This window comes from Lepeophtheirus salmonis, chromosome 13 (genome assembly GCF_016086655.4).
Source record: "Lepeophtheirus salmonis chromosome 13, UVic_Lsal_1.4, whole genome shotgun sequence".
Lineage (NCBI taxonomy): Eukaryota > Metazoa > Arthropoda > Copepoda > Siphonostomatoida > Caligidae > Lepeophtheirus > Lepeophtheirus salmonis.
Window position 1 is genome coordinate 39,291,823 of NC_052143.2, and position 26,794 is coordinate 39,318,616.

The 26,794-nt window shown below is 34.6% G+C and overlaps 2 protein-coding genes and 1 long non-coding RNA gene across 8 annotated transcripts; 2 read left to right on the forward strand and 1 right to left on the reverse strand.

The window, feature by feature from the left end:
* Positions 1-17: 17 nt before the first annotated feature.
* On the reverse strand, positions 18-2,390 carry LOC121127391 (branched-chain alpha-ketoacid dehydrogenase kinase). Of its 2 annotated transcripts, none has more exons than XM_040722729.2 (7): positions 1,808-2,390; positions 1,570-1,748; positions 1,437-1,505; positions 978-1,355; positions 592-887; positions 356-523; positions 18-292 (listed from the first exon to the last, which is right to left on the reverse strand). In XM_040722729.2, the coding sequence occupies exons 2-7, from the start codon at positions 1,723-1,725 to the stop codon at positions 142-144; spliced, it is 1,218 nt and encodes a 405-aa protein (XP_040578663.1). In that variant the 5' UTR covers positions 1,726-1,748; positions 1,808-2,390; the 3' UTR covers positions 18-141. The 2 variants fall into 2 exon arrangements, with proteins under 2 accessions (XP_040578663.1, XP_040578664.1); XM_040722730.2 differs by having other exon boundaries at positions 1,570-1,753; positions 1,808-2,091.
* LOC121127395 (uncharacterized) lies at positions 2,199-5,255 on the forward strand. Its single transcript, XR_005867824.2, has 2 exons — positions 2,199-2,324; positions 2,384-5,255. It is a non-coding gene; the product is annotated as an uncharacterized lncRNA (long non-coding RNA).
* Positions 5,256-6,599: 1,344 nt separating this feature from the next.
* On the forward strand, positions 6,600-11,360 carry LOC121127386 (uncharacterized). Of its 5 annotated transcripts, none has more exons than XR_005867821.2 (3): positions 6,600-7,239; positions 8,194-10,235; positions 10,577-11,360. XR_005867821.2 is itself a non-coding variant. In XM_040722724.2 (3 exons), the coding sequence occupies exon 2, from the start codon at positions 8,292-8,294 to the stop codon at positions 10,137-10,139; it is 1,848 nt and encodes a 615-aa protein (XP_040578658.1). In that variant the 5' UTR covers positions 6,600-7,239; positions 8,194-8,291; the 3' UTR covers positions 10,140-10,141; positions 10,577-11,360. The 5 variants fall into 5 exon arrangements, 3 of the variants coding, with proteins under 3 accessions (XP_040578658.1, XP_040578659.1, XP_071749148.1); XM_040722724.2 differs by having other exon boundaries at positions 8,194-10,141; XM_040722725.2 differs by having other exon boundaries at positions 8,194-10,141; positions 11,020-11,360.
* Positions 11,361-26,794: the final 15,434 nt, after the last annotated feature.

Genomic DNA, 26,794 nt, shown 5'->3' on the forward strand with positions numbered 1-26,794 from the left:
AAATAAAAATACAATCAGAAATAACTGAATTTATTTATATAGTTATAGTTAATTAATTCGTATAAAAATCATATCAAATTTCATATAAAATCCTAGATTTAATTTGAAGCAAACATAAGTGGTGTTCACTATTTTAAGACATTATACCCTGAAAGGGTTAGGATCGTCTTTGGAAGAAAAATGTTTTAATCTCAAGTAAACGTCTGTTCCTAGACCGGGAAGTGATTCAATGGAAAGGGAACCTCCTAGATATTCCGTGTAGGCCCTTGATGTGGGCAATCCAAATCCATAGCTAAAGAATATTTAAGAAAATGACAAAGAGGTGGATTTGAAGTAATTAACAGGATATACTTACCCATACATTGGACCAGAGGTTGTCATGTTCATCGTGTCGACAATTGAGTCTAATAAGTTCCCTGACTGGTCTATTTGAGCATCAGTACTTCTTTCTGCATCTGTGAAGTGGTACTGCATGATTTTCTTTAGCTTTTTAGGCGGGATCCCACCTCCTCTATCAGAAATCCTGAATTGAATATAATATATTATGCAATTAAAAAATAGGGAATGGAATGGATGGTACAGAGTATTTACTTGACTGCAAAATCAACATCATTGCTCGCTAAAGTTACTATAATAGGTGGAAGTTTTGAGCTTTTGGAGCCTGGATGCGCTTCTATGACAGCTCGAGTTGCATTTTTTAATAATTCAGGAATAATGTAATCCAATGGCATCTCCAAATATGGAAAATGAGCATTGATATGACCAGATATTCTAATATTAGGGCAAACACCAAATTTTTCGTGAGATATCATACTCACAAATGTTGCCCATTTTTCAATTATCTTCTTAAGATTCATATCAATATTCACGATACCAACATGATCTTTCTAAAAGAAAAACAATAACGTAGGCAAGTAAAGAAAGATCCAAAAGCGGAACCAAGTGAATCGAGAAAAAAAAAGGTATAGGGCCCTTACAACTTTGTCTTTTAAATGTAGGTGATGAGTAACCAACATACGGATGGATAATCTGGCAGTTAAATTATAATCCAAATATTTCTTTATGATTTCTTCATCCTTGATATATTTACTACATTCCTTGAATCCTTTGGCAAGTTGACTTATAACAGTTTTATGCTCATCCAAGAGCCTTCTTAGTAATTGAGAATATTGTTCCTCATCCTCCACGGTTTTAATGGTCGGGAAATCAGTGAGGATTTGAAAGCTATGAATGTATTGCTCATGAATAGATAAAATTATTGGATTACATCCAACAATGAATGGAAGGTTTCGCATTCCAGAGATTATATGAGCTAATCTTACAGGCAACTCTTTTTGTAGATATTGAGCACTCCTCTAAATATATTATAAAGACAAATAGTTCGTGAATCAATCTGAGCAATTGTCATGTTTTTAAAATTAAAAAAAGTTGCATACCAGAATATGAAGGCCATCTGAGCTATTTCCTGCATACATGATCGTAGTGGGTGTCAAACGAATAGAAGGCTAAATTCCAGAGGGAAAACAATGAAACAGAGTATTTTAATTTAATACTTTTTTTTTAATTTACCTCTGAGGCTGCTTTGTCAATCTCCGCTTGATTGTAGAACGAAGAAACGGTTGCAGCTTTGTATCGTAGACTTGCATATTTATCATTTTTAGTAAAATGAATATTCCTTCGAAGAAAAAACTTTCCTCCTCTTATAGCCAGGCGATTCCAAGACATGTTATTATTTAATTAATCTTAAGCTTCACTCCATAAATGAAAATATAATGTAATAACCTTGGAATGACGTAATATACCTTACCTATTGTTAGTTTAGCTCGGTGGGCCGTGGAGTATACTCCTTGAGCAATTCCCTATGTATGACGTAGAAACTATTAATTATTATATAGACTGCCCGGTGAATATTATGGACTTATGATGACTGAGCTAGGGCCTAAGAGTATGGTGGTGCAATAAGCGCTAACCCTTTCTAAAGGGAGGTGACTCTAGAACTACCTATATTTTATGAAAATTTTATAACGCATGTTCATACAAAGACTCTTTTTTTTTAATTCAATCCTCGCAATGCCTCAAATATTGTCAACTATTCAAATCTTACCCATTTTTATCACTCTAATAGAGAATAACGTTTTGTATCAAGGTGGATAAAGGAAATAATGAGAGTTATTTCACTTTTAATCAGTGAAGAATTATATAACTTTAACTGGGAACCTTACAGGTTATTTATTAGAGAATAAATCTTGAAGGGAATTGAGTTTTTTTTTTTAAACAAAATCCATGTGGAGGCTTTGTTCACATAATTATATATTTTATCATTAGTAAGTGTATTGGTAATTTAATTAATGGTAAGTAATATTTAATTGTAAATCTCTTTTAGCATGTAATCATCTTTAAATATATTGGTTGTTCAAGAGGATTTTTATTCATGATTACATTTGTTTAATCGAGTTTATGTGTTCGTGGACCTTAATAGATTCAACATAATACCTAAAGCACCACCAACAGTTATCAATTGCCTATTCCCAGATTGTGATGAAGTTATTGAAAGCGACTCAGAGGCAGTGGCAATTGATCTATTCAAAACTCATAGTTTGAGTAATCATAAACCACTTTCACGAGACTTAGAACTGGGTCGTAAGTCTAATCCACCGCTTGGTGAGATACCCAAAATTGATTTTGAAACAACACAAGAAGGATGGATTAGTTTTCTGGGTAGATGGGAATGGTTTACAAGAATTAAGAAAGTTGAAAGTCGGGAAAAAAGTAGACCAATTGTTTCAATGCTGTGAGGTTACAATGGAAAATGATATTGCTTAAAACTAGTCCAAAAATTTTGGAAGAAAATGTTGTTCTGTCAGCTATTAAATCCCTGGCAGTCATTCCAGAAATTTGCTGTGTAAAACAAACAGATTTATTTCATATGAAACAATTCTATGGAGAACCAATTAAAGCGTTCGCGTCAAGAGTTCGAAGCAATGCAGCTATTTGTTACTTCTCAACAAAGCGCAAATGCGATAGTAACGTTGATTTTACAGAAAAAATAGTTCGAATAATATTAATGACTGGAGTTAATGATCGATAAATATTTAGAGAGATTGTCACTATACCAGAAATTGATAAGAAAAGTCTGTCAGAGTTGACCCAAATGATTGAATCTAGAGAAAGAGACAAAATTGCTACGAGCAGCCACCCAATATCGGCAGCAGTTTCTACTTTCAAACGACGGTCCAGGATGAATCAAAAATTTGAGGAAGATACAAATGCGGGGAAATATACAAGTAGATAAATGTTGGGAGCAGCATAGGATTTGCAACAAAGTATTTTACTCAAGGATGTGACAAATTGGTGGTTGTAACGGAACATAAGCCGCTCGTTAATCTAATAGGAGATCAAACTCTGGATTAAATTCCAAATAAGGGCTTGTTTAGACTTATACAGCGACAGTTAATGTGAAATTTTGATATTTTTCATATGCCTGGTATTTCAAATTCATTGGCTGACGCAATGTTAAGAAATCCAATGGAAAGCAGAGGGGATGAGACTGCGGATGAAGAGGAGGAGTTGTTGATGGCGTTGATAAGGTGTTAACCTGAGCTGGGAAGAATCATCTGGAGAACAATTGCATATGTAACGAGACAGAACACCGTTTGTCATACACTGCTAATAATGATAAAGTTCTGAAAGACGATCTGCCTAAGGAGATAGAGGAATACAAACCTATTTGGAAGTCTTTGTATCAAATGCGTGGCGTGATTATGTACCAGGGCAAAGTGACCGTACCAGAACCACTTCGCAAGGAAGTGTTGAAGATATTGCAAACGGGTCATCAGGGCACCTCAGTAATAATGATATCTCATGCGTCATCATATGTGCTTTTGCCAGGAATTACAAACGACATTAGGCGTACCAGGGACTTATGTAGGTCATGCAACCTATTGCTCCTTCACAGTCTAGATGTTCACCTATACTTTCGATTGTCCCAGGTACACCATTCGAAGCTATTGTTGCCGACTTTTGTGACAAGGGAGGTTACAGGACCTTGTAATCGAAGGATTGTCGGGATAGAAAGAGGTGTCCGATTCATCTGATTCTAAAGGAGTAAAGGGACTGTTGGCAGGCTTGAGGAGTTTCTTCGGAACGTTTGGAGTTCCTGAATAAATCTCAAGCCACTATAGGCTGGAATTTGTATATTATGAAACGGCGGAATTTTTAAGAAAATAGGGGATCACGCACCTCACGTCCTCTGCTTATTTTCTGCAGTCTAATGGAAGAGCGGAAGTAGTAAATAAAAAAGTAAAGACAATACTGTAAGACAACATTGGTCGTAATGGAACATTGAACAATGATGAATTTGTTCTTAACTGTGAGAAATACACCAGATCCTGAAATAGGAACTTCGCGAGCAAGAATAATTTTTGGTACATATATATAAGACTTTTTGCCTCAGTTGTCCAAAAAAGAACAAAAAAAAATAATAATAATAATTCCAAAGTTGACCCAAATGGCGAGAATCGTAGGATCAAAGGAAAAAGCGATGAGAACGAAGGCAATAAGGGTTTATGAAGGCTTAGTGGCTGGATCTAAGAGAAGAGAATCGTTGAGAATACATGACCGTTTGATTATCCAGAACCAGCACTGACCTCGGCCCACTAGATGGGAAAGGTCGGGCAAAGTAGTAGAAGTTGGAAGGCATGATCAATATACAATAATTGTAGATGGTCCTCGACGCTTAACTAAAAGGAACAGGCTTTTCTGAAGAAACTTAACAACCCATTAAGGGAATCTGGGGATGAGAATAAGGGAATCAATGTTGAATCACGAAGTGATTGAACAAAAAGTATGACAACGACGATACCACAATGAATACCTAGAAGGTCGTCGAGAGATATAATAATTTTTTCTTTTATAAACTTGACACTTGAATATACCTAAGCCGGAGTGAAAGCATGTGATATTTACAAAAAAATGGGGTTTTTATTATTTTAAAATATCAGGGAGGGGGTTATGAAAAATTATATAACTTTAACTGGGAGCCTTGAAGGGTATTTGATGAAGAATAAATCCTGAAGGGAGTTGAGTTCTCTTTTAAAAGAGACTCCATGTAGAGGCTTTGTTCCCATAATTATATATTTTATTATTAGTAAGTGTATTGATTATTTAATTAATGGCAAGTAATATTTAATTGTAAATCTCTTTTAGTATGTAATCATCTTTAAATATATTGGTTGTTCAAGAGGATTTTTATTCAATTAGTGATTATTAATTATAAGAGGAATTAAAAGCTGCAATTAAATGAACATGCATGGGATATCAATGAGCATGTACCTACATCATTTTAATAATTAATATTTTACAGGCGCAGTTATTCTGGAATATTGGTACACTATACAAAACATTGGTACATTATAAATTATAACGAATCTTATAGATACAAAGTTGAATAACTCTTTAAATAATTGAGCACTAATTCATGTTAACTTATAAATTCTGACAAAGGACATAACTGAAAAGAATGTAGGAAGAACGCGTATAAATTAAGTGTTGTTAAACAGTGATAAGTAATCAAATATCATTAGTATTAAAGATTGAATCTGATTTATATACATACTTTGAATAACTTTTGTTCATCCGAATCTTCGACAAAGTCTTTTGAGAAATTAACTAAACAAAGCAAATGACTTACTTCGTTTTTCGAAACAAGTTTATGTTTGTATTCCCAGTATCTCGACTTTGAAATTTGGTTGATTTTTTTTTTTTGGATAAAATATTACTAACGTAAGACATTAATAGATATTAATTGTCAAAACGATTCGACTAAATGAAGAACGATTGATTAAAATTAATATTTATTCAGTGTATCTTTCCCAAATGTAATCGTTTAATAAGTATTATTGTTAAACTATGTTTCATACTCAAAAGCAATGATACCAATATTATAATACTAATTACGATTTCATTTTTTACTGGGATTCAGGTGTCATTAAAATCCTGGAAGGACTGAGTCACAGGAAACAGAACATTTTTATATGAATACTGTGTCCTTTACTTATTAATTAAGAATTATGATGTGATGTAAATAAGACTAGCAACAACGTATACGGTATAGTGAACTGACATGTGTTTCTGAATGAAAACTCCCACTTGCGGCCGCAGTTCGTAGAATGAGGAGTACATATGATAATAAAGTAGATTAACCTATGGCTATAATGTTTATTTACTTAGGTGCTATGACACCTTTTCAGTTTTAATCATTAATATCAATCGACGATTATCCTCATTAGTTGTATGTATGATATGGCGGCTTGGCATGGCAGTAGAAGTCGTACCGAGTCATTGGAACCCGATTACGTAAGAGAGCGACTTCCGCATTCTCCCCTGGAAATGATAGAGAGAGAGAGTGACTAGGGGGAAGAGAAAAGAGAAAAAGAGAGAGAAAATGAGTCATGTCCTAGATGAGGAAGCCCGGTTTGTATTGTTGTAAATATCTCTACAACTGCCTTTTTCAGCCTCCTAGCGCCGCCTCCTCTCCGGAAGAATGAAAAAATGAAGAGAGGAATAAAAAGAAGTAAGCAGCAATATATATGTATATATATATATATAAATAAGAGGAGAGGGAGGAAAAGAGGAAGAAATTCTTCTCTTTTTCTTCAGCAGCCTATTTGTGGTGATTTAAGTGTAAGATTTTCTTTGTGAAACCTGTTTCATTTCTTTACTCCTCCTCGTTCCCAAGGTGTTATTTTTGTCTAAGTAGTGTGGTAGTATCTTGAGAGTGTTGTCATAAGGGATTTTCCAGAGGGAGTGGACAACTCAGGATTCCTCAGGATAGAGGGTAAATCACCTAGGCCAAGAAGTATCCTCCATTTTTCCTTTTGACTACTTGCAAGTTCGCTCACGTGACGGACCAATGAGATTGAAGGTGTCCAATGACGTCATTATATTCTATGGGGGATGTCATCGGATGTCGTAAACTAGAAAAGAATCCCAAAGTCATCTTGCAGCACCTTCTTCATTTTTCCATCCACATCATTGAAACCGAGCTCCTGAATCCTTAGCTTACTTGCCCCTCTTCTCTCGCTGTCTCGTGCCCTCCCCCACACCCGCACTGAGCCAGTCGCTCTCTCTTTCCTTCTCTCGCGCAACTCCTCAGCAACCACACATCCAAGGAAGGAACCAACCACGCAACCAACCAACCAACCAACCTAGTCTCTCCAATCTCTTCCCTCCCCATCCAAGGTAGTATCTCTCTCTATTGACTATTAGTTCGTGCACCACCATTTTCGATCCCTGAGTCTTGCAGGAGTTTGAAGGTCCTTCCTCCTTAAACATGAGGAGCAGTCACATGTTCAATCTTTTCCAATATGTCCCAAATTGTAGGTCCAAGTATATTGACTACTAGGGCACATTGACCTTCTGCATATACATATTGACACCTGTATAAAACCCTAAATAAAATTAATTGCATCAGTATATATCAAGACCCTCTTAGAAAAAAGGATAAAAGCGTGTTCCTAGCAGGACTCATGGTTTCAAACAGTTTGGTAAAGTTTCTGAACGATCAAAAATAACTAGACTGTTTGGGCTGTTACTGAACAAATGGAGTACGATATTTGTTTTATTATCATAGTTTACTAAATGCTGCATTTAGTTTTCAAAATGTCCTATTTAGACATTTCAAAATTGTTCTGGATAAGTAAAATTGAATTTCTTCATCTCTAAAACTTATTACCATGGTTTTTATCTATTGAATAATGTCCTATCTGTTACATATTTTATTTACTAGAGATAAGAGTCATTAAAAAAAATAGATTTTTGCATACTGTTCAGAATAAGATGAATGTGAATAATGAACACAGTTAGTGATAAGTCCTTTTTTGAAATTTGACCAGATGGGACATTTTTATCTTATTGTAAATCATAATATAACGATATGGAATTATAAAGTGAATGAGCTGTGGGTCCTATAAAAACATGAAGTGGGCCACAATGCTTCGGGTTGAACATCCTTGATCTCGTGTCTTCCGTGAATCAATGTCGTAGGCTCTAAAAAAATTGCATTATTGATTTAAGTTGCAGATCTCAACCATAGCATGTGTATTGTATTATAGAATTTCCTGGATATAATGATATTAAATTATTTACACGTCTAGGTACTTCATGTAATTGATTCATTCCCTTTACTAATTTCAGACGCAATGACTTGAGGATAATTTTTCGCAAAGGACGACCTCTGTATCAGTAATATTCGCTTTTGGGTAGGAACACTCTAATTTTGTCAAGGATTTATAATGGAAAAGGAAACGCATCATGGAGATTCTGTCATTCGATCTCCTCCAGAAACTCCTCCTTCATCTTCTACCTTTCCAGCATATCTAAGCATGTATCCAAAGGGATCTGGATTTGATAATATTGCTGCTCCTGCAAGGAATACTGAGTCGGAAAAACTACGAAAAATTAGACGACGCAAGGAATTAAAAGAGTTTAGAAAGTATAATAAAATCCATGAGTATAAGACTCAAGGAGACGATAATTCTTACAATTTTGACGCTGTCTTGGAGTCGTTAGGGGAACAAAATGGAACCCTTAATAACAATAACAGCAACAATAATAATAACTCCGGGAATTCAACATCCAACAATGGTAATAAGGACAATAGAAAAGATAAAAGAGTACGTCGTCCTGTAACGAGACGACGTTCCAACAACTCCGGTGTAAGTAATAATAGTGTAAAAACAAATAACACCAATGGGGCCTCATCTAGTTCAGAAGAAAATGTCCTTAAAGACTTTGACAAGGACGAAGATGAAGACGAATTGGAGGATGATAAAATGTCGTCAAGTTCTCTTGTAGGTGGAGGAGGCGGGAGTGTCCGTGATAGCGAGGACACTCTTTTTAGTAAACCAAGTAAGATTGAGCGCGGACTTAGTAAAAGCTCAGAAAATCTCAGTCATTATTCTTCCGAAAACTTGAGTTCTTTCACTAAGGTTACGAATAAAAAACAAAAGTGGAAGAAGAAGAATGCTCACTCTGTTGAAATCCCGGATAATTTTAACATCAATAATAATAATAATAATAATAGTGTCACAGTTAACATCATCAACAACAACAACATCATCAATACTTCGTCTACATCTATGTCTACTAGCAGTGCTAACATTGGTGGTAAAGGTGGGAACTTATCAAGTCGCTACAATGGATATAATCTAAGAAATCGTGAGATTGAGGCAACTCGGCCTGACTTAGATTATAACGCAAGGGACTTTCCTCCGTTGGACACACCAATCGAAGATGGTGCTGGTTCTGTTGTACCAACAAATGGTATATCTCCAACTTGGTCCAAACCCGGACCCTCGTCATCAGTGTCTTCATCCAGTTCTTCCGTCATTAATGAGCGGACAGAGGAAGAGGAGCCGCCTTCTGCAGCCCCGCAAAAAGTGTCAGTGGACTTGCCAGACGTATCGCATTGTCAGCCTCCCCCTATCAATTCTAATGCACCCAACAACCACCAGCGCCACCACCATCCACATCATCTTCCTGACTTGACTGCTCAAGCGGTAGAAGCTGTTACATCATCCTCAGGAAGTATTACACCTCAGGAGACGAAGGTTGAATTATTCGCTTCAACAATACTAAAATCTGGAGACATTGCCATTGCTTTAACTGAGGAAGAGTATAGAAGCCAGGACCCATCAATCCCAGTCGTTATTTTCGGTCGAGGCTCTTCAGCCATTCGAGATTGGACTTCCAAGTCCGAAAATTTTGAATTTGGGTTTGAAATTAATGAGACTCTTTTAGCTATGTCTTCTTCAGACTCCTCGCATCAAAAACAAACACCTGTTCAGAATCGCAGCCCTCCAGAAAAAGAGAATGAGAACATTCCTCTTGATCGCATTGACAGAGCCATTCTCAGTTTTGGAGACAGTGTTACCAACCTTACTGTGTTAGGAGATGAGTCCACCGCCGATTCCTCTCCACAACTGGACAATTCCATCCATCTGCCGCCCTACGTAGAAGAACCTATAACCTTCAATTATAACGAGGTGATAAACTACCTAGAAAACGCCTGGCTGGACTCACTCAAAGACACACAACAGCAACAACAAAAACGTCATCCAGTCGCTTCTTCCGCTTATTAAAAGTAATAATATACAACTACATGTGAATTGTTAATGCCTGAGTCTATTATATATATTTATATATTTAAATAATAATTTCTTGCGAGCAGAAAAATTGTAGGAACAAATCAATTATAATTAATTATTATTATTATTATGATCCCAAAATTATCCTTATTTATATTACAGTTCAACTTCCTTTATTATTATTATTATTATTTATTAATTAATTAATTAGCTATAATGATTCAGAAAACAAAAACAAAAACTCTTTAAAAAAATTTATAAAATATATAATTATAATAATTAAAAAAAAGTCATATAAATATATATATATTTACATATATTCACACACACACACACACACATTTTTCCCCCGCATTGTTACCAATACTAAGAAAAATGGTACCAGATAATAATAATAATAATTAATAATATCATCATTATCTTTCTGTCAGCTGCTTAATTCTCTCCCTATCCACTTCCCACCCACACCCTTGATTATGTATGAGCTCTTTTTCTCAACCATGTGTTCCTCAACTCGCTTAATATTTGTTCATGAAGGGGAAAACAGTAAAAAGAAAAAAAAAATCCTGTGCTAAAAGTAAATGAAACTTGAAAATTATTATAATAAAATATTCATTTGGCATTTTATTTTTTTAATATCATAATTAATAGTAATGGTTTCTTGTTAATATATTTATAAATTTTAAGCGTTATAACTTACTAAATCCAACACGTAACCAACCACACACAGTTAAATCCACCTTGTATTAACTATATTTTTGATTTTTTTTAAACCCTGCTACCCCAGCTAGCCAGCCAACCCACCATGTGGTGTTGTTGTTTGCTTGAATTCAAATTTGCTTCAACCATACATATTTTTTTCTTCATTTTTTAGTCAGAATGTTTTCCGCAACTATGTATAGTGGAATAACGTATATTTGATTTGTTGGTGTATTTGGAGGACAATCCGGGTAACTTTGGGGGTGGTTTGTTATGAAATATGCTTTATTATATATATATATAAATTTTTTTTTTTGCCTCTTTAACTTTTATGCAAATTGTTTCCCCATGCGCGCCTTTTTATAATATTACACCATTTATTGTTCATTTCGAAAAGATGAAGTAGTGTGTTGAGGGAAGAAAGTCCAGGGATGATGTGTGTGCTTCTGATGACACGTCTAATACTATTTCAATTAAAGCAAAAAAAAAAAAAAAAAAAAAAAAAAAATATCAAAATGTCTCAAAATATCATCATCGTCATCTCTGGATGAATGATGATTGACACAGAATGTTGAAGAATGAATGTGTTGACTCTTAATTTTTAAAGTTCATAAGTTTTCTATTATTACGATTATTATAATTTTTTGTTCAAATCCCCCCTCCCCCAAAAAAAAAAAAAAAACCGTCTCTTTATTTTTAATTTAATGCCCTCGGATATAATTAGTAGTATGTTTGGTAAGAGAGGTTTTCTTTGCATTAATAATATTATAATGAGTTTTTTTTTTTTTTTTTTTTTTTTTTTTTTTTTTTTTTACATCAAAAATATCATTTGTGATTCTATCTTTCTTCTTTTTTTTCTCTTTATTCATTATTATATCTATTCGAACTTACATTTTTTTATTTTTTTGATGGCCCTTAAAATCCTTATAAAAAATTTTTTTCTTTCATTATTACCATGAAGTGGAAAAATAATAAATAAAACATGTATTCATTAGTGTTCCTTGTTAATATTATTATATGATAAATTAATTATTCATGAATCTTTATTCAGAGTGAGTTTATAGATCAGTTTAGAGACGCAGAAAGTGGAGTATTTGAACTTTCGCCAGCGGTTTCTTGCAGGATGACACGCTAAATATCCCCGTGGAGCTCTTCTCTTCCCTTTCTCCTCCTCCTCCTCCTCCTCTTCATTGAAAAAGCAGCATAAAAAGTTGGATACGTCCTTGTAATCCCCTTTATTATCCACAACTTCACGCAGTTGCTCCATCCAGGATGGGATGGATTTGTCTCCTTGATCCAGAGCAAGGACTATCTTTTGTGTCAATTCATTTACTTGTTCATCGGCGCGGGAGAAGGGGCTGTCCGTATGGCGAAGGAATCCTAGATTGTGTCCAAGAAGTCCCCATGCGTAGGTAAGGGTTAGAAGCAGGATCCCAAGGCCCAATTTTTTTATGAAGGAAAATATCATGGGATTTTCCATCCAAAATGCTAGTAGTCCTGAGACCCAGTTCTCTAGTAAAGTTGGCTCTACAAACGGACCTATGGGGTAGATGCGATCGGGTCCATCTGATCTCCTGATCTTACCCGTGCAGCAGTCATGCTTCACAAATATAAAACAATCAACTTGTAAGCAAAAGTCATGGTCCTCTTTCTCCTGTCCGTGCTCTTGAGGTGAGCTGGCGAGGGGGATTTTGAAAATTGGGTCGAAGTATGATTGAGGGGATCTTTTTCTGGGGCCATGTGAGATCCTTGGTTTATCACTTAAATTTAATCTTTCTTTTAGATTTAAGTAGTCCTCAGGACCTCCAATCTCTGGGTTTTCACGAATATATCCATCTAAAGGTCTAACATTTCCCTCTTGGAGCCAGTAGTCGGGATTATAGGGTAAATGCTCTTGAGTCAATAAAGTTTCTGCCATTTTGAAATAGTGGAAGAGGATCCACATACACAAAGAAGCCTTGAGGAGTGACGATGCGGTTTGAGCTCTCTTCATTCTCTTACTGAATGTTTTTATACCTCAATCCCCCTTTGGGGTTTACCTAATCTATTTTTAGTTCATGGGCTCTTTGTAGCCACCAAGGGAAATTAGGTATCAGTAAATAATTATAGAGCTACAAGAGCTCTGTTGTCGAAAATGATCAAATCTTAGACTTGTTGCTATTGTTAAGATTTATTTGTTCATATTGTGTGGAAGAATACAATTATCAAGTCTCAGGTAGCAAATCAGAAGCAAAACCTTCCTGAAAAATCCCTAATTATCTATTCGCCTATATGATTCCCTTTCATTTAAATTATTAGACGGCTTCATTTGTTAACTACAATCAGAAGATGAATGATGTGAGATTGCACAATTTTGATATATACGGAAAGGTTTCTGTTCACGTATGTCTTCTGTTTTATATACTTAGGACCATTCTGAAAATTTTTTATTTAGGCACTGATTCGATATTTTCTTTATCCCCCAAAAGAATAATTCATGCAAATGATGCACCTTTGAGTCCAGTTGTGCAGTATTAGGGAAGGTATGTCTCCTTTGTGATGCATTTTTTAAGGGACGCCAAATTTTCAAGAAGATAAAAAAGATTTAAAAAGAAAAATCGAGATTTCTTATCTAAAAAAAGCAAGATTAGAAAAAAAAATCCTTTAAAAATAAGTTGTCTATACTTATTGTAAAATCTATTCTCAAGGGGCCATAATTTAGGGGGCACCTCTATAATTTATTAAAAAAAATCAATATTCAAAAGTTCCACTAAAAAAAGATACTTTTTTCTTCATTTAGTACCGGGGTCGGTTAACTTTTTTAGCGTTACCCCAAACTAGTGGCATGATGTTTATTTTATTTAACACTACGAACACTACTCCCATTATCCCAAAAATATCTAAATTACCCCATTTGGGGAATATATCCCTGTTCCCCTATCACTGAATTTTAGTAGCTTAAAAAAAGGAAAATGTTCAAGATATTCAATTCTAATTGTATGCATCCAGAAGTTCTTAATTTGATCGTAGACTATATATAATATGAATGCTCTTGACCAGTGTTTCCCAATATTTTGGCAATCGTGGCTCCCTTTTCTAAGAGGGAATAATCCTTCCATGGTATTCCCCACTAAAGATTAATTATTATCAAAAACTCCACAGTTTGCAGTGAAGGAGAGTGGAATAAGTAGGGATGAGAATCCGCGGTATTTTTAACTCGCCCGGTTTTTTTTTGGAACTGATAATTTGAAGAATTAATTTCCTTTTCCTCAGCTGTTGTTATTATTTTTTAAATACTGAGTGGTGAACTTCCTTTTCTATTACATTCATTTATATTCAGAACCTGATTGAACATTCGTGCGTGCTTATAAGAGAGGATTTGTTGCGGAGTTATTATTGTAAGTCCTTATTTGACTCAGAGTAGAATTGAGGATCGACATCTAAGTAATTCTTGCCTATGTCTTTTTTTATTTCTTTCTGCCTCTTCCTCTTTGTCACAGTTGATTGTAGCTGATCTAATGAACCGTCATGACACCTAAGCCACTCTCCTCCAAAACATTCATCAATTTGTCAGGGTTACCATGTTGATTTTCGGTTTCTTCTTTTGTACAGTCCCAAAATACTCACGATTTTCATCACTAGAAATAAACATCTTAAAAGTCCTGGAATGGATACACTAGGTACCTACTCATTTAAGTACAATTTTCTCTTAGGTAAGCAATTCATCTTCTTTGAAAATGATGATAAATGATAAATAGTTAATCAACAACAAAGTATAATATGATTATAATAATTGTTACCATTTTAATTGGATATCGGCGTCGCTTAATTATTTGTCTTTTTACTAGATACACGATCTTTGCGACATCTTAGGCATTGAATGTTATATTAGTTTTTTCATGTCCTTTTACTATGGATTAGACAAGATAAAATATTTTTCTACATACTGGCTGGAAATATATTATATTTATGAATTATGAATGATACATCACTAGCTATTTGTGGATTAGGATGGTCGAGATAAATTGGGAAATTCAATTAAGGCTTATGACGAACGAACTAGATGGGTTACAAACATAATTTTTTTATTATTTTGAAGCTAAATTTAATGGAATTCAATTATTTATAATGAAATCTGCTTCTCTTGATTTCTTGAGCCACATGGTACCGGAAGCTTTAGCAGGTGCGGGCTTCCTAGTGCAGATCCAGCTTTGCTATTGTACAGGTAATGGACTTCTTCAGGGCCTCCACAGACGAATTATACTTGACACATGGTTCATTCTCGATCCTGCCCCAGAGATAGAAATCGCATAAGTTCAGGTCCGGCCTGTGTGCAGGCCAAAAATCTAGGCTCCAAAAGGGAGGATATTTTGCGGCCAATCCACCCTGCAATTTTTTTGGGCCTGAGGGCCGGTCCACTGTCTTATTGGAATGTTTAATTTCTTCCTTGGGCTACTCCATCCATCCATCCATCCATCCAGGGAATATAAATTAAATGTGCAAAACCAGAACCAATACAATACCTAAGCTGGATCTGCACGAGGTCACCCAGACCTGCCAAAGCTTGTTGGGCTATGTGGCCGAGGTTATCAGGAGAGGCGGATCTCATTATAAATAATTAAATATAATTAAATTTAGCTTTCAAATAATCAAAAAATTATGGGTCTACTCTATCTAGTGCGTTCGTTATAAGTAGTAATGTCTAAATTATACAAATAAGGTTTTTTGGCATTTTGGGTTCATATACGTATTTTAGACCTTTATTTGCCTTTTACACATTTCGACCTTTATTAACATTTCCCCCGCTATTTTATGTAAAAAAATATTCAGTTATTAGAGTAAAGGGAGGATTGAGTTCGAGTATTGAAGGAGAAAGAGAAGAAAAAGAAGATGAAAGGATGAATCCATAAAGTACTCGGATATTCAAAATTATATTATATCCATCTTGCCACTAAAGCATTGAGATTTTTAACAATCCGTTTTTTCTCTATAAATATAAATTGGCCATGCCTAAGATAGCAAAATCCTCAGTGCTCATTAAGGAGCTCGGTGACACCAAGATTTGGCCATGTGCCTGAAAAAAAGTATTGCTATGTAAGCTTTGCAACTTTAGTGCTAAAGTCAACATGAAATGTGCCCGAGAACAGCATGGACTGTGCGCTAGACACAAAAAGAATATAGATTTAAACAACGATGGAGACAAAGCTACACAGAAGGTGTTCAGCGTTATCACCTCCAACGATAACAGGGATGGCGTCTTCAATACTGACCTACATAAGGCCTTGGTCTCTCCTGATACCCCCTTGCCAAGAACAATAACATGGATTTCAAAGACTTCTTTGAAAAGTACTCTAAGGAGACTAGACCTAGTCGTACCACCCTGGCCAGGACAATGGAGAAAACAAGGAAGGAGATAGTTAGCAAAATCAAGGAGAAACTTAGGGATAAGTTGTTGTTTATCTCCATTGATGAAACTATGGACAGCCTGAAGGACCTTTGGATGGTGCATACCTGGAGAGGCAGCAAGTTGGAGAGTATAGTGAAAAAAAAGAGACGATAGTGAAAAAAAAAATAAAAAAATTCGGAAGATGGGTCTTATTCGCTCAGTGCCATTTGGCGAGAATGTGCCTGGCATGAAGGAGGATCCCAACACCATAGGAAGCTTCAAATTTGTCCCCATAGCATCTGTGGACTATGAGAGAGCCTTCAGTGTTTTCAAAGATCTCTTCACTAACAAGAGGAATAGGTTGATGGATAATTCAATGGAACAAGGAGCTACTTGATTGATAAATTTTAATAATTTTTTTTTACTAGAATACATCCTATTTATCAGATTTATTTGTATTTTTGGCCTTTTCCTGCATTTTTAAGTTTTTTATTTGCATATTTAGCTCCATTTTTATGCATTATTTGGACATTACTAGTTATAAGCCTTTAAAGGAAAAATTAAATGAAATTTTTAATAAATTATAAAATCTGATAAAAAGGAAAAAGTTTTTTTTTTTTTTTTTTTTTTGGGGGTTGTTACAGACCCTCCAGGGTACCGCCTGCGGACGCCCCTATGGAGGAAGCCCTTTTTTGAAAGAAAAACCCCATCTCTTCCGTTACTAGACTCTTTTGAACTCAAGTGCCCTCCTATAGCTCTGATGCCAACCTCCTCGACTACACCTTTTGGGTGCATGTTACGGGGCCGTCCTGACCTTATCCAAACACCGAGGCCCTCAAATCCACTGATAGCCAGCACTGTGACGTAATGACAGATGACAACATCTGCAGCGGGTGCCAGACCTTCCGCTACCACCTGGAAGCCATAATTGTCGCCAAGGGCGGCTACACTAATGATTAAGAGAGCTCAGGCACTCATCTATTCATAGTATTAATTTTGTTGAAAATTTATTTTTGATTATATCTTGTTGAAGGTTAAAATTCAAAGCGTTCACTCGATATTTCAGAAAGATTACATGCTGAAAGCTTTATAATTAAATATGAATCACCAATAATTAAATCATCAATTTACTTACTAACAGAGGTGGGCACCCGCTAATCTTTTGTTAATCCGCTAAACGGTAAAATCTGTAAATTTTCTTGGCTGTTTCACTATCGGTAATTCAGGTAATTGATTAGATTCATTAGGTCATTTAACGCTAATCCAATAATTAAATTGTCTCAAAGCAAAGATCTGTAAAATGACCCGCGGATTACCAAGGAATCCGTCTAGGTCAGAGGCTCCCTACAAGAGAGGAATGATCAATAATGCAGCCTTCCCATTCGTTTGGCCTGGGCCAAAGATAGTTTTGATGTGACAAAAGATTGGGACATATTGTTGGTAATGAAATATATAATGATTATGTAAATAAAGTCCTTACAAGTAACTTCTTTTAAAGTCCAAACTCAGCCTCAATCTGGATCTTTCTTCTTCTTCCCAATCGAACAACTTCCTGGGATTAGGTATATTTCACTGTTTATAAAATTTTTTCTTCTTCGATTTCTCAAATACCCTTTTGCTATTCCCTGTGGTATCACACTGTTTGTTCGATAACCTAGTAATTCCATATTCGATCACTTATTCTCATTCTATAGATTCCCTTAATGGGTTCTCAAGTTTATTCAAAAAACACATGTTCCTTCTAGTCAAGCGTAGAGAACCATCTACCATGATTTAGTATTGAACAAAAGCGCCAAGAAGAGCCTCTTCTATAAACAAAACTCAACTCCCACTAGAATCATCCTTCCTCTTGCAAGTCATCAACTTGCAGGGCTCCCAGATAAAGTTATATAATTCTTCAAAAGCTAAGAATTGCAATCTCAGATCTCCTAAATCCTGGAGTTGATGTGATGAAGATTACGAACATTGTTAAGTGTTCTAGAAGCTTGGTTTTTAAGTTGGCCAAGATAAAAAAAAATGGAGAAGACCTCTCCAGGACGCCAGAAAGTGGAGGGCATAATTTAAAGAGGGATACTAAGTTCTTGTTAAGTTTGGAGAAGAATATAACAGACGATCTCACTAAATCGATGAATTACCTCGCCAAAAACTTCTCTGGGGCTCCAAGGACCATCAAGAGGGCTATAAAGCAGAACTTGGGATTAGGTTCTTTCGTAAAGACCCCATGCCATTTTTTGACTGAGGCCATGAGAGCCAGGAGGCTCTAGAGGTGCAAGGAAATCATCTCATGGATCAAAGCAAATGGGTCAATTTTGAAAATTTTCTCGGACAATAAGATTTTCACAATTGATCAATTCCGCAACCGTCCGAAGAATCGCTGGCTTACGGTAACAAAAGAAAAGGGTGCAAGGTGTATACCACACCAAATATTTGGCCAAAACAATGGTCCTCCACACTGTAGCCTATGATGGAAGGAAGGTGCCCCCGTTCTTTTCCAATGCTAAACAGAAAATCGGCATTGAGGCGTACTATAAGGTGCTTAGGTACACCATCTTACCATGGGTGAAAAAAGTTTTGCAAAAAACCTTGTCTACATGTTTTGTTAACATTATTTGTTTGCCTATTATTGAAAATATAAAATTATTGATGTATTTCTGAATCAATCTCTCGAGTACACATTTTGCTGCCCTATCTTGTATATAATATTTATAGAAAATGTAGGCATTAAAAATATATTATTTTATAAAAAAAGGTCAATTTAAAAAATAAACTAGGATTTATTTTCGCAAAAATGTCCTTCAATAAATATGTATACAATTTTTTAAAAGAGGTTTGACCGTTTCTAAACAATAAATAAAAAAAAGTTTATTAGATTAAATATGCATAACATTTATTAGATTTTTCTTTAAAAAGAAAAATGTTATTTGCAAATAACAAATGGGTCTACATGTAAAATTATTTAAAAAAAAAAAAAAAAGGAAAGAAATGGACCATACATTTATTTTTGCTCACGCTTTTATTCACGCGAAAAAAGGTATGGTCTATAATCAACAGAAAGACAGAATACTTCATATATATATGTATATGTTGCAATTTTGTTCAAATTGTAACTTGTATCAGCTACTTGTACAAGCTACAACCAAAAAAAGGGATCAATAATATTAAATGAAGGATTTACAGTACTTTGAATGAGAATAGTATAATAATTGAATATTCCAACATGGATGGCCGATGAATTAATGCTGTAATTTTTGATTTTTTAATACAAAAGACTAAGTATATAAGTATTCTGTGCCACATTATAAAGTTTAATCAAATTTCCTTAATTATACTACTTATAATTACATAATAGTCATGTAATTTTAATACCGGGGTGTCCATTGAAATCTGAATACTTACTAATTCAATAATTAATTAAGGTTGAGTCATTGAAATTAATTCATATTTCGATAGACTAAAGCATAAACAATTAATTACAAAATAAAAACAAACCTGAGCTCTCTAGCTTACCTACAAGACGAGAAAATGGCACTTGAACGTGATCGGCGAATTTCCATTCGCGTATTCAGAGGAGTTGTGTGTCTCCAGAAACACCGTCTACGCCTTCAGTAAGTCAGAAATGTTGGAGAGGAAGAAGGACCCTGTCAAAAAGCCAAACTGGACCTAGATGAGTGAAAGAAAACAGCTTATCCCCTCAAGTCCATGAGAGCTATCAAAAAAGTGGATGGAAAGATTCTTGTGAGGGTTAAAAGGTCGCTTTTTGTCAATAGCAATGAAATATATTCATCGTCTCCATTGCAAGACTCTTTTGAATAAGTTTTTAATGAGTCTTTTGAACTCTTTTTTTTACACTTTTGGCCCCCTTCCAGCCCTGATGCTACCCCCATCGACTACACCCGTTTGGTAGCATGCCGAGGAAACGGCCTGCAGTGTCCACCATCCAAACACCGAGGCTTCAAAACCATTGTCAGCCATTACTGGGACGCCATGCCAGAGGACTAAATTCGCAGAGAGTGCCAGGCCTTCTGCTGCCGCCTGGAAGCCATCATTGCCTCTAAGGTCGACTACATTAATGATTAAAAGAAAGCTTAGACACACATCTATTTGGTGTATTCATTTTGTTGAAATTATATTGTTAAATAATAAATGATACCTTGTTGAAGGTTAAAATTCAAAGTGTTTAGATTTTAATGGAGCACTCGGTAGATTAAAATGAAATAATAGTAATTAATTACAACAATGGTTATTTGAATGACCAAGGCTTTAATTAAATAATGTATTTTAAAACAAATAAATTGTAACTTGTATATTTTGCTAATACAAGTTGAAACTTATGTATAGACATAAAAATGATCTAGAGTGGTACTTTTTTAAATGCAAATTCGGCTAAATGTATTTTATGTTAACAGCATGGTTAATTTAATTATTTATGGTTCGAAAAACTGCATAATACTATACAATATGGCATTTCTTGTACTAGTACAAGAGTCTAAAGAAAGACAATGAAGGAGATCATTAATAGGGATTCTTTCAGTTCGGATTTTTGTATCAGTGCTCTATTTTTAAGTATATCTATATAATAAAAAAACATTTTTTCCCTTCTATTCAAATCAAAAAGTTAGTTATTAGTATAAAGTCTCATTTATTCTAATCGAAAAAATCGATTGTTTTTCATTCCCTGATAAAAAAAGTCCTTACAGCAGTTATTCCCAAACTTAACTACTGCAGGGCTCCGAACGTATTTTTTTGGGTGGTTGATATTTTACCTTAAAGCCATTTTGCCCTAAGGAAAAATCTCTAAATATAATTACTAATGGAGAAGTAATTAGCAATTCTTCGTTTCGAATCCTTGACTTGTACATATTATACTAATTTATTTACCTATTTTGTAAACCGTTCGAATTCATTATATTGTGAGATTTTGTTGGTATATGCATAGAAATTTTGGGGCATGATTCCATCATTTTTCCCACAGAAAACAATCATTTAGTGCCTTTTATAGTAATAAGCAGTACGTATTTTGATTAAAAAGTTCAAAGGGAACATTAATTTTAACCAAAAATGAAACATAACGATGTTTAAACCTCATTTATTTATATATTAAGGTGAAATATCCTTGAGGCAAAATTAACTACCGACATCTTTTTTGAGAAAGCATCTAATTTTCAGGTAAGGTCAAGAATTTTGTATCCTCTATCCTCTTTCTATCTTTACGAGTAAGACGCGTAAGATGAAAGTTGAAATTCAATTATTCCAATCTCTTAATAGTAAGGAAATCACTTAGCAAAGTTAAGCAAAGGAAGGAATGTATGTATATCATTGGAGTATAAGGATAAGGAGAATCTTGATTTTTTGAGATATTTGGATAATTAACAGGTTGGTGGATCATGAGAGTAGAGGAAAATAATGAGACGTATGCCAATCAAGAATATTTTTTCTTATCTCAAATTCTGATTCGTCTAAAATTTGTATATGCACTTTGAACTTCTCTTGCACAGTTCATTGTTATCACATCACGTCTTTTGACCAGAGCGTTAGTCCGCTCAATAAATCCTGGGCGCGCTCCCGCTCAGTTACTAATTTTGTGAGCGCACTCCCGCTCGTTTTGTAAAGCAATAAGCGTGCTCCCACTCCAGCTCAATGAAAAATGAGCGGTGCTCATTTTTTCGCTCGTATTTCAACTTGAAACTCTTTAAGTATGTACCGGTAGTTGCATAAATACGCAGACTATTTATGGCAAATAATTAATGTGTAATAAAATTCGTATGACGTATTTTTTTGAGAATTATATAATAGAGAATTTATTCTGGTAACTACGACACCCTCCAAGCATCCGTGGATTACATTGATGATGTAATGGTCTTCCATGGCTGCCCATTGCTCATTGACACTGGCCTGCAATGAGTCCAAATTCGGGTGGCGGGTAGCACAGGCCTTCTTCTCAATTTACCACCACACACTGTAGTCAAGGGGATTCAAATCAGGGGATTGAGGTGGCCAAATGTTTTTGTGAAGGCCTCCTTCACCTCATCCACATTGATTTTCCGTGGTCTGCCGGTCCGAACACCCTCCTTCAGATCTTTTCCCTCCTTGAAAAGCTTCTGGACCTTGAACAGAGTAGTCCTGGATAGTCCAGTGTCCTTGATTATCTCCTTGACAGACCTACCGGCGCGGAGGAGAGTGGCATCCATATGACGTTTGGCCTCGTCATTAATCGTAAACGACTTTGTTTGATGCGAGTAAGAAAAACAAAAACAAAGCCAAAAGATTTACCGATTTACTTGTGCTGAAATTTTTTATTTTCGGTCACGGAACCTTGAGATATAAGCGTTTAAAAATAAGTCCGCGTATTTATGCAACTACCGGTATGTTACAAAAAAAAAAAAATACCATTCAATTTTTCCCTTTTAAACTTTTAAAATACTTCTAAGAGTAAGAGCTTAAACTCATATTTCATAAAAAATGTGGGTTATGTGTAAAAAATACTTTAAAAACATTATTATTTTAAAATATGAAAAATGGCGCCCCTCCAAAGCTTTAAAATTTATTTCGCCAATTTTTCATAAGAACTTTAACGTACTCATATTCTATGTGTATGCTAAACGTTAGAGTGGGATCTCAATGAGATCATCATCTTTATTCAGGCTTATGACTGGAAAAGGTAAATATATTGATTTTACCCAAGTTTTTGTAGTACATTTAATAGGTATGCTACAAAAAAAAAAATTAAAGATCAAATGATATTGTTTCGTTTTAAACCCCCTTTATCTAATAGATAATGGTAAAAAATACATTTTGATACCAAATCATGTCTTTAGCTTCAATATCAAGGAAGTTATGATCAATTTATCATCAAAATATCGTACATTTTTTTCGTAGTATTTATTTTATAACCCACACCAAAACATGTGATCTAATAAAATATAATATTTCAATAAAACAACACAACTTTCTTAAACATGAATGGAATTAAATTAAATTTTCATGAATTACAGAATATACGTAGTACTCCATAAAATATTCTAGCTTTTCTTGATACATAACTTTAACCGTCGTTTCTTGGATGTTATCTCATAAGATGCAGAAAAGTGAAAAATTAATACAAATTTTTATAATTGAGCGAAAATTCGAGCGATTTTTTCGCTCTTCTATAATGGTGAGCGCGCTCCCACTTGTTATTCAAAACAATGAGCGGGCTCCCACTCTCGCTCGTTATTTAAAACAATGAGCGCGCTCCCGCTGAATAATTTTGAGCGGCGCTTACTGATGCTTTGCTTTTGACTCAGATTTATCTAATGTAATTTAATAGAAGTCAACGTTTCTGATAAGGTCATTTATTTTTCCTTAGATTTAACTAGAAATCTAAACTATTAATCAAAACAATAGTTCATAGTATCTGAATCATAATTATGATCTAAAAAATTATAAAAGTTACTTTAAAACAAAACTACATAACCCTAATTATCTACAAAGAGTATTTATATTCTATATTTTTATCGAGGTTACGTGAATCCTGAAGATAATTCATATACCTACTTAGTTTTTGTTTACTTTTTATTTCAACCATCTTGTGTCATCTTTCTTTTTTAGTTTCTTTAGAGGGAAGAGTAGATTGTGTTTTTGTCTCTTATGGACTATTGGAGAAGGGATTGACTGGAAGTCGATCTGTGGTCTGAGGGATGAGTCTGGAGGAGATTACATCTCCAAAGAACATTTAAGTATTGAGTAACTACGTGTGAGTGTGCTCCTGAAAATTGAAGTCTAGCACTGACCATTTGTTGGGGAGTTATCTTCTATTATAATCTTTATGAATAAAGTAAAGTTGATCTGTTCATCGACTTCTAATACCTCTGGGCAATGCCGGGTACTGCCGCTAGTAACTTATATAAATATTCCAGTGGGAGTACACAGCATTGTTCAGAATTATTAGGCATCGACCGAAAGATGGGCCAACTTGGCTTAGTTGTATGTATATCTAGTATATTTTGTTGTATATATATTGTGAAGTCGCACATCAATAATTGTCTACATGCTTTGAGATCAAATGTATAACCTATTTGAGTCAAAGTGCAAGGTAGGACTTGGGTATTTAGAAATAAATAACTCCTGAAATACATATCTGATAGAAAAATAATTTTTTCTTCAATAAAAACAAACAAACTTGGAATTATAACAAATTTAAAGAACGACCTTTACAGAGAAAATCACTCGTAGACTCTGCAATCTGCATAAAGAGTGGGAACACAAAACTTGACATTGCATGAATAAATTACGAAACATCTGATTTTATGGAATCAAGAAAGACAACTCAAAACCAATTGTGATTTGTTTAAACACTATATTTGTCTATATTTTTTTATTTAATATATCCTGCTTAGTGAGCAATTACAGCCTCAATACGCCGCGAACAAATCAGGGAACACTGAAATGAAATTTATTTCAGTTTTCCCTGGTTCAATTATGTAAATCTGATATGTTTTTTAGCTGGCCCGTTAATTTGTAATTGGAAGTATAAAGAAGGAATTTTCTTTTCCTTAGCAGTTGTCATTATTATTTAATTCCTGAGGAGTGATCATCCTTTCCTAAATAGATTAGATTATATTCAAAACCTGTTTGAACGTTCGTGTGTGCTCATAAAAGACGGAGCGTAACCCTGATGATTTGTTGCGGAGTTATAATTGTAAGTCCTTGTTGGACTCAGAGTAGAATTGGGGATCGACATCGGATTAATCCCAGGTAATGTCCTTGTTTATATCCTTTTTTCCTTCTTTTCTTGTCACAGCTGATCATACCGGATCTAATGAAACTTCATGAACATTATTCTTTCTCTCTTCCAAAACATTTTTCAAATTGTCAGGGTTACAATGTTGACTTTCGTTTTTTGGCATGCCTGTTCTACACTGGATTTTGATCTTTGACTATGTTCCTTGTGACGTAGTCGCCATTATTCTTCTTTTTTCACTACGGCGGAGATTCAAATTCCTTCACCTTGCCACCCCCCACTGGCTGCGTGTCTGGAGGAACATGTAGCAGCTTCTAATTTTAAGCCAATCAGAATGGAGAACTACTAAGCCCTACCTTCCTTGCTGTGAGTGTCCCCTCTTTCCCTAGAGTCATTTGGACATGTAGGAACAAGAGCACTGTCTGTTTGTTTTTGTTATTGGTCTCTTATGTACTCGTACTTTATAATTCATGCGCATTTTCAGTGTATGTTAGGATTTAAACGGAGTATAAACGCTGGAATGTTGAAATACATTTTGTTTGTTTTTGTTAGTGAGCGCTCTAAAGAATAAAGTACTCATTAGTCATCTCAAAGTGTTTTTTTTCTCTCTTACTCTTATTTTCATTCTTGAGGACACAACACAGTATTGAGTAATTACATGTAAGTGAGCTCATGAAATACAGAGAGTAAAAATGATTATTCTTGGAGAGTTGTATGAATAAAGTATTTCCCTGTTGATCTGTTCATTTCCTGCGGCTAAGTCAATAAAGTCAATTTGATCTTTACACAAAGCACACTCGACCCAGGAAAGGATTTTGCAGAGCTGCACAAGCGATTTACCACTGAAATAACCCTTTCAATGGGGCTGATAAAAAAAAAGGTATATCGTTACTCCCACAAAAATGGTCACGGAGATATGGACTATTAAATAGGGCATTTTTTGATAATTGCATAAGAATAGAAGAATGTATACCTTAATTTGAGAATTGGCAAAGTTTCCAAATTCATTGGACCTTACTAATTACTACCCCTTTTGCTTCATCTTCACATAAGTAACTCCCCTCACATAAAGTTGAAGGTTTTCCACGTGAAATATTTGTAGAAGTTTCACTTTATGGATAATATTAATTATTATTCATAGAACTTTATTTTCCTTTTCCTTTTCATGAAAAGGAATTATCCTTTTACTCAGTTGAAATAAAGATATTTAAAACTTAACATATTTATAGATTTCTAGACTAAAAATACGTGTGTAACAAGGTTCAATATGGGTGCACTCTAATCTTAATTAACCCTCCGCGTCTGCAGAATTATATTTTTCCGACAAGGGAGGGTTGGTTTTTGGATTATTTTAGGAAAAATATCCAAAAATTTATATTTTTTGTAAAAAAAAACACGAAAAATTAAATAATAAATTTGCAGGAATTTTTTTTTCAAAATTTTCACAAAAATTAATTTTTTTTAGGAAAAAAAAATTAAAAAATTACAATTCAAAGAATTAATTTTTTTTTGGGAGAAAAATTTGCAAAATCTATAGCTATTTACAGAAAATTTTATTTTTTGGAAAAAAAATTTAAATATCTATTTTTTGAGAAAAAAATTCTAATTTTAAATTTTCTTATACTTATATTCCTTTTTTTAGGGGAGCTACAGGCCCTTCAGCCCACCCCCTACGGACGCCCTTGTTAACATGATACTATTTCATGTCTTGGGTATTTATAATAACATCAACCCTTCATTCCTTCAATCTAAAAAGATGTTCCATCAAGGAAATTAGGGCATTTCATGAAGTAACCATGAGATACTATTTCAGTATTTAGTGAGTTGATACAATTTAACTATTGTATCGAATCTGTTCTTTTCAAA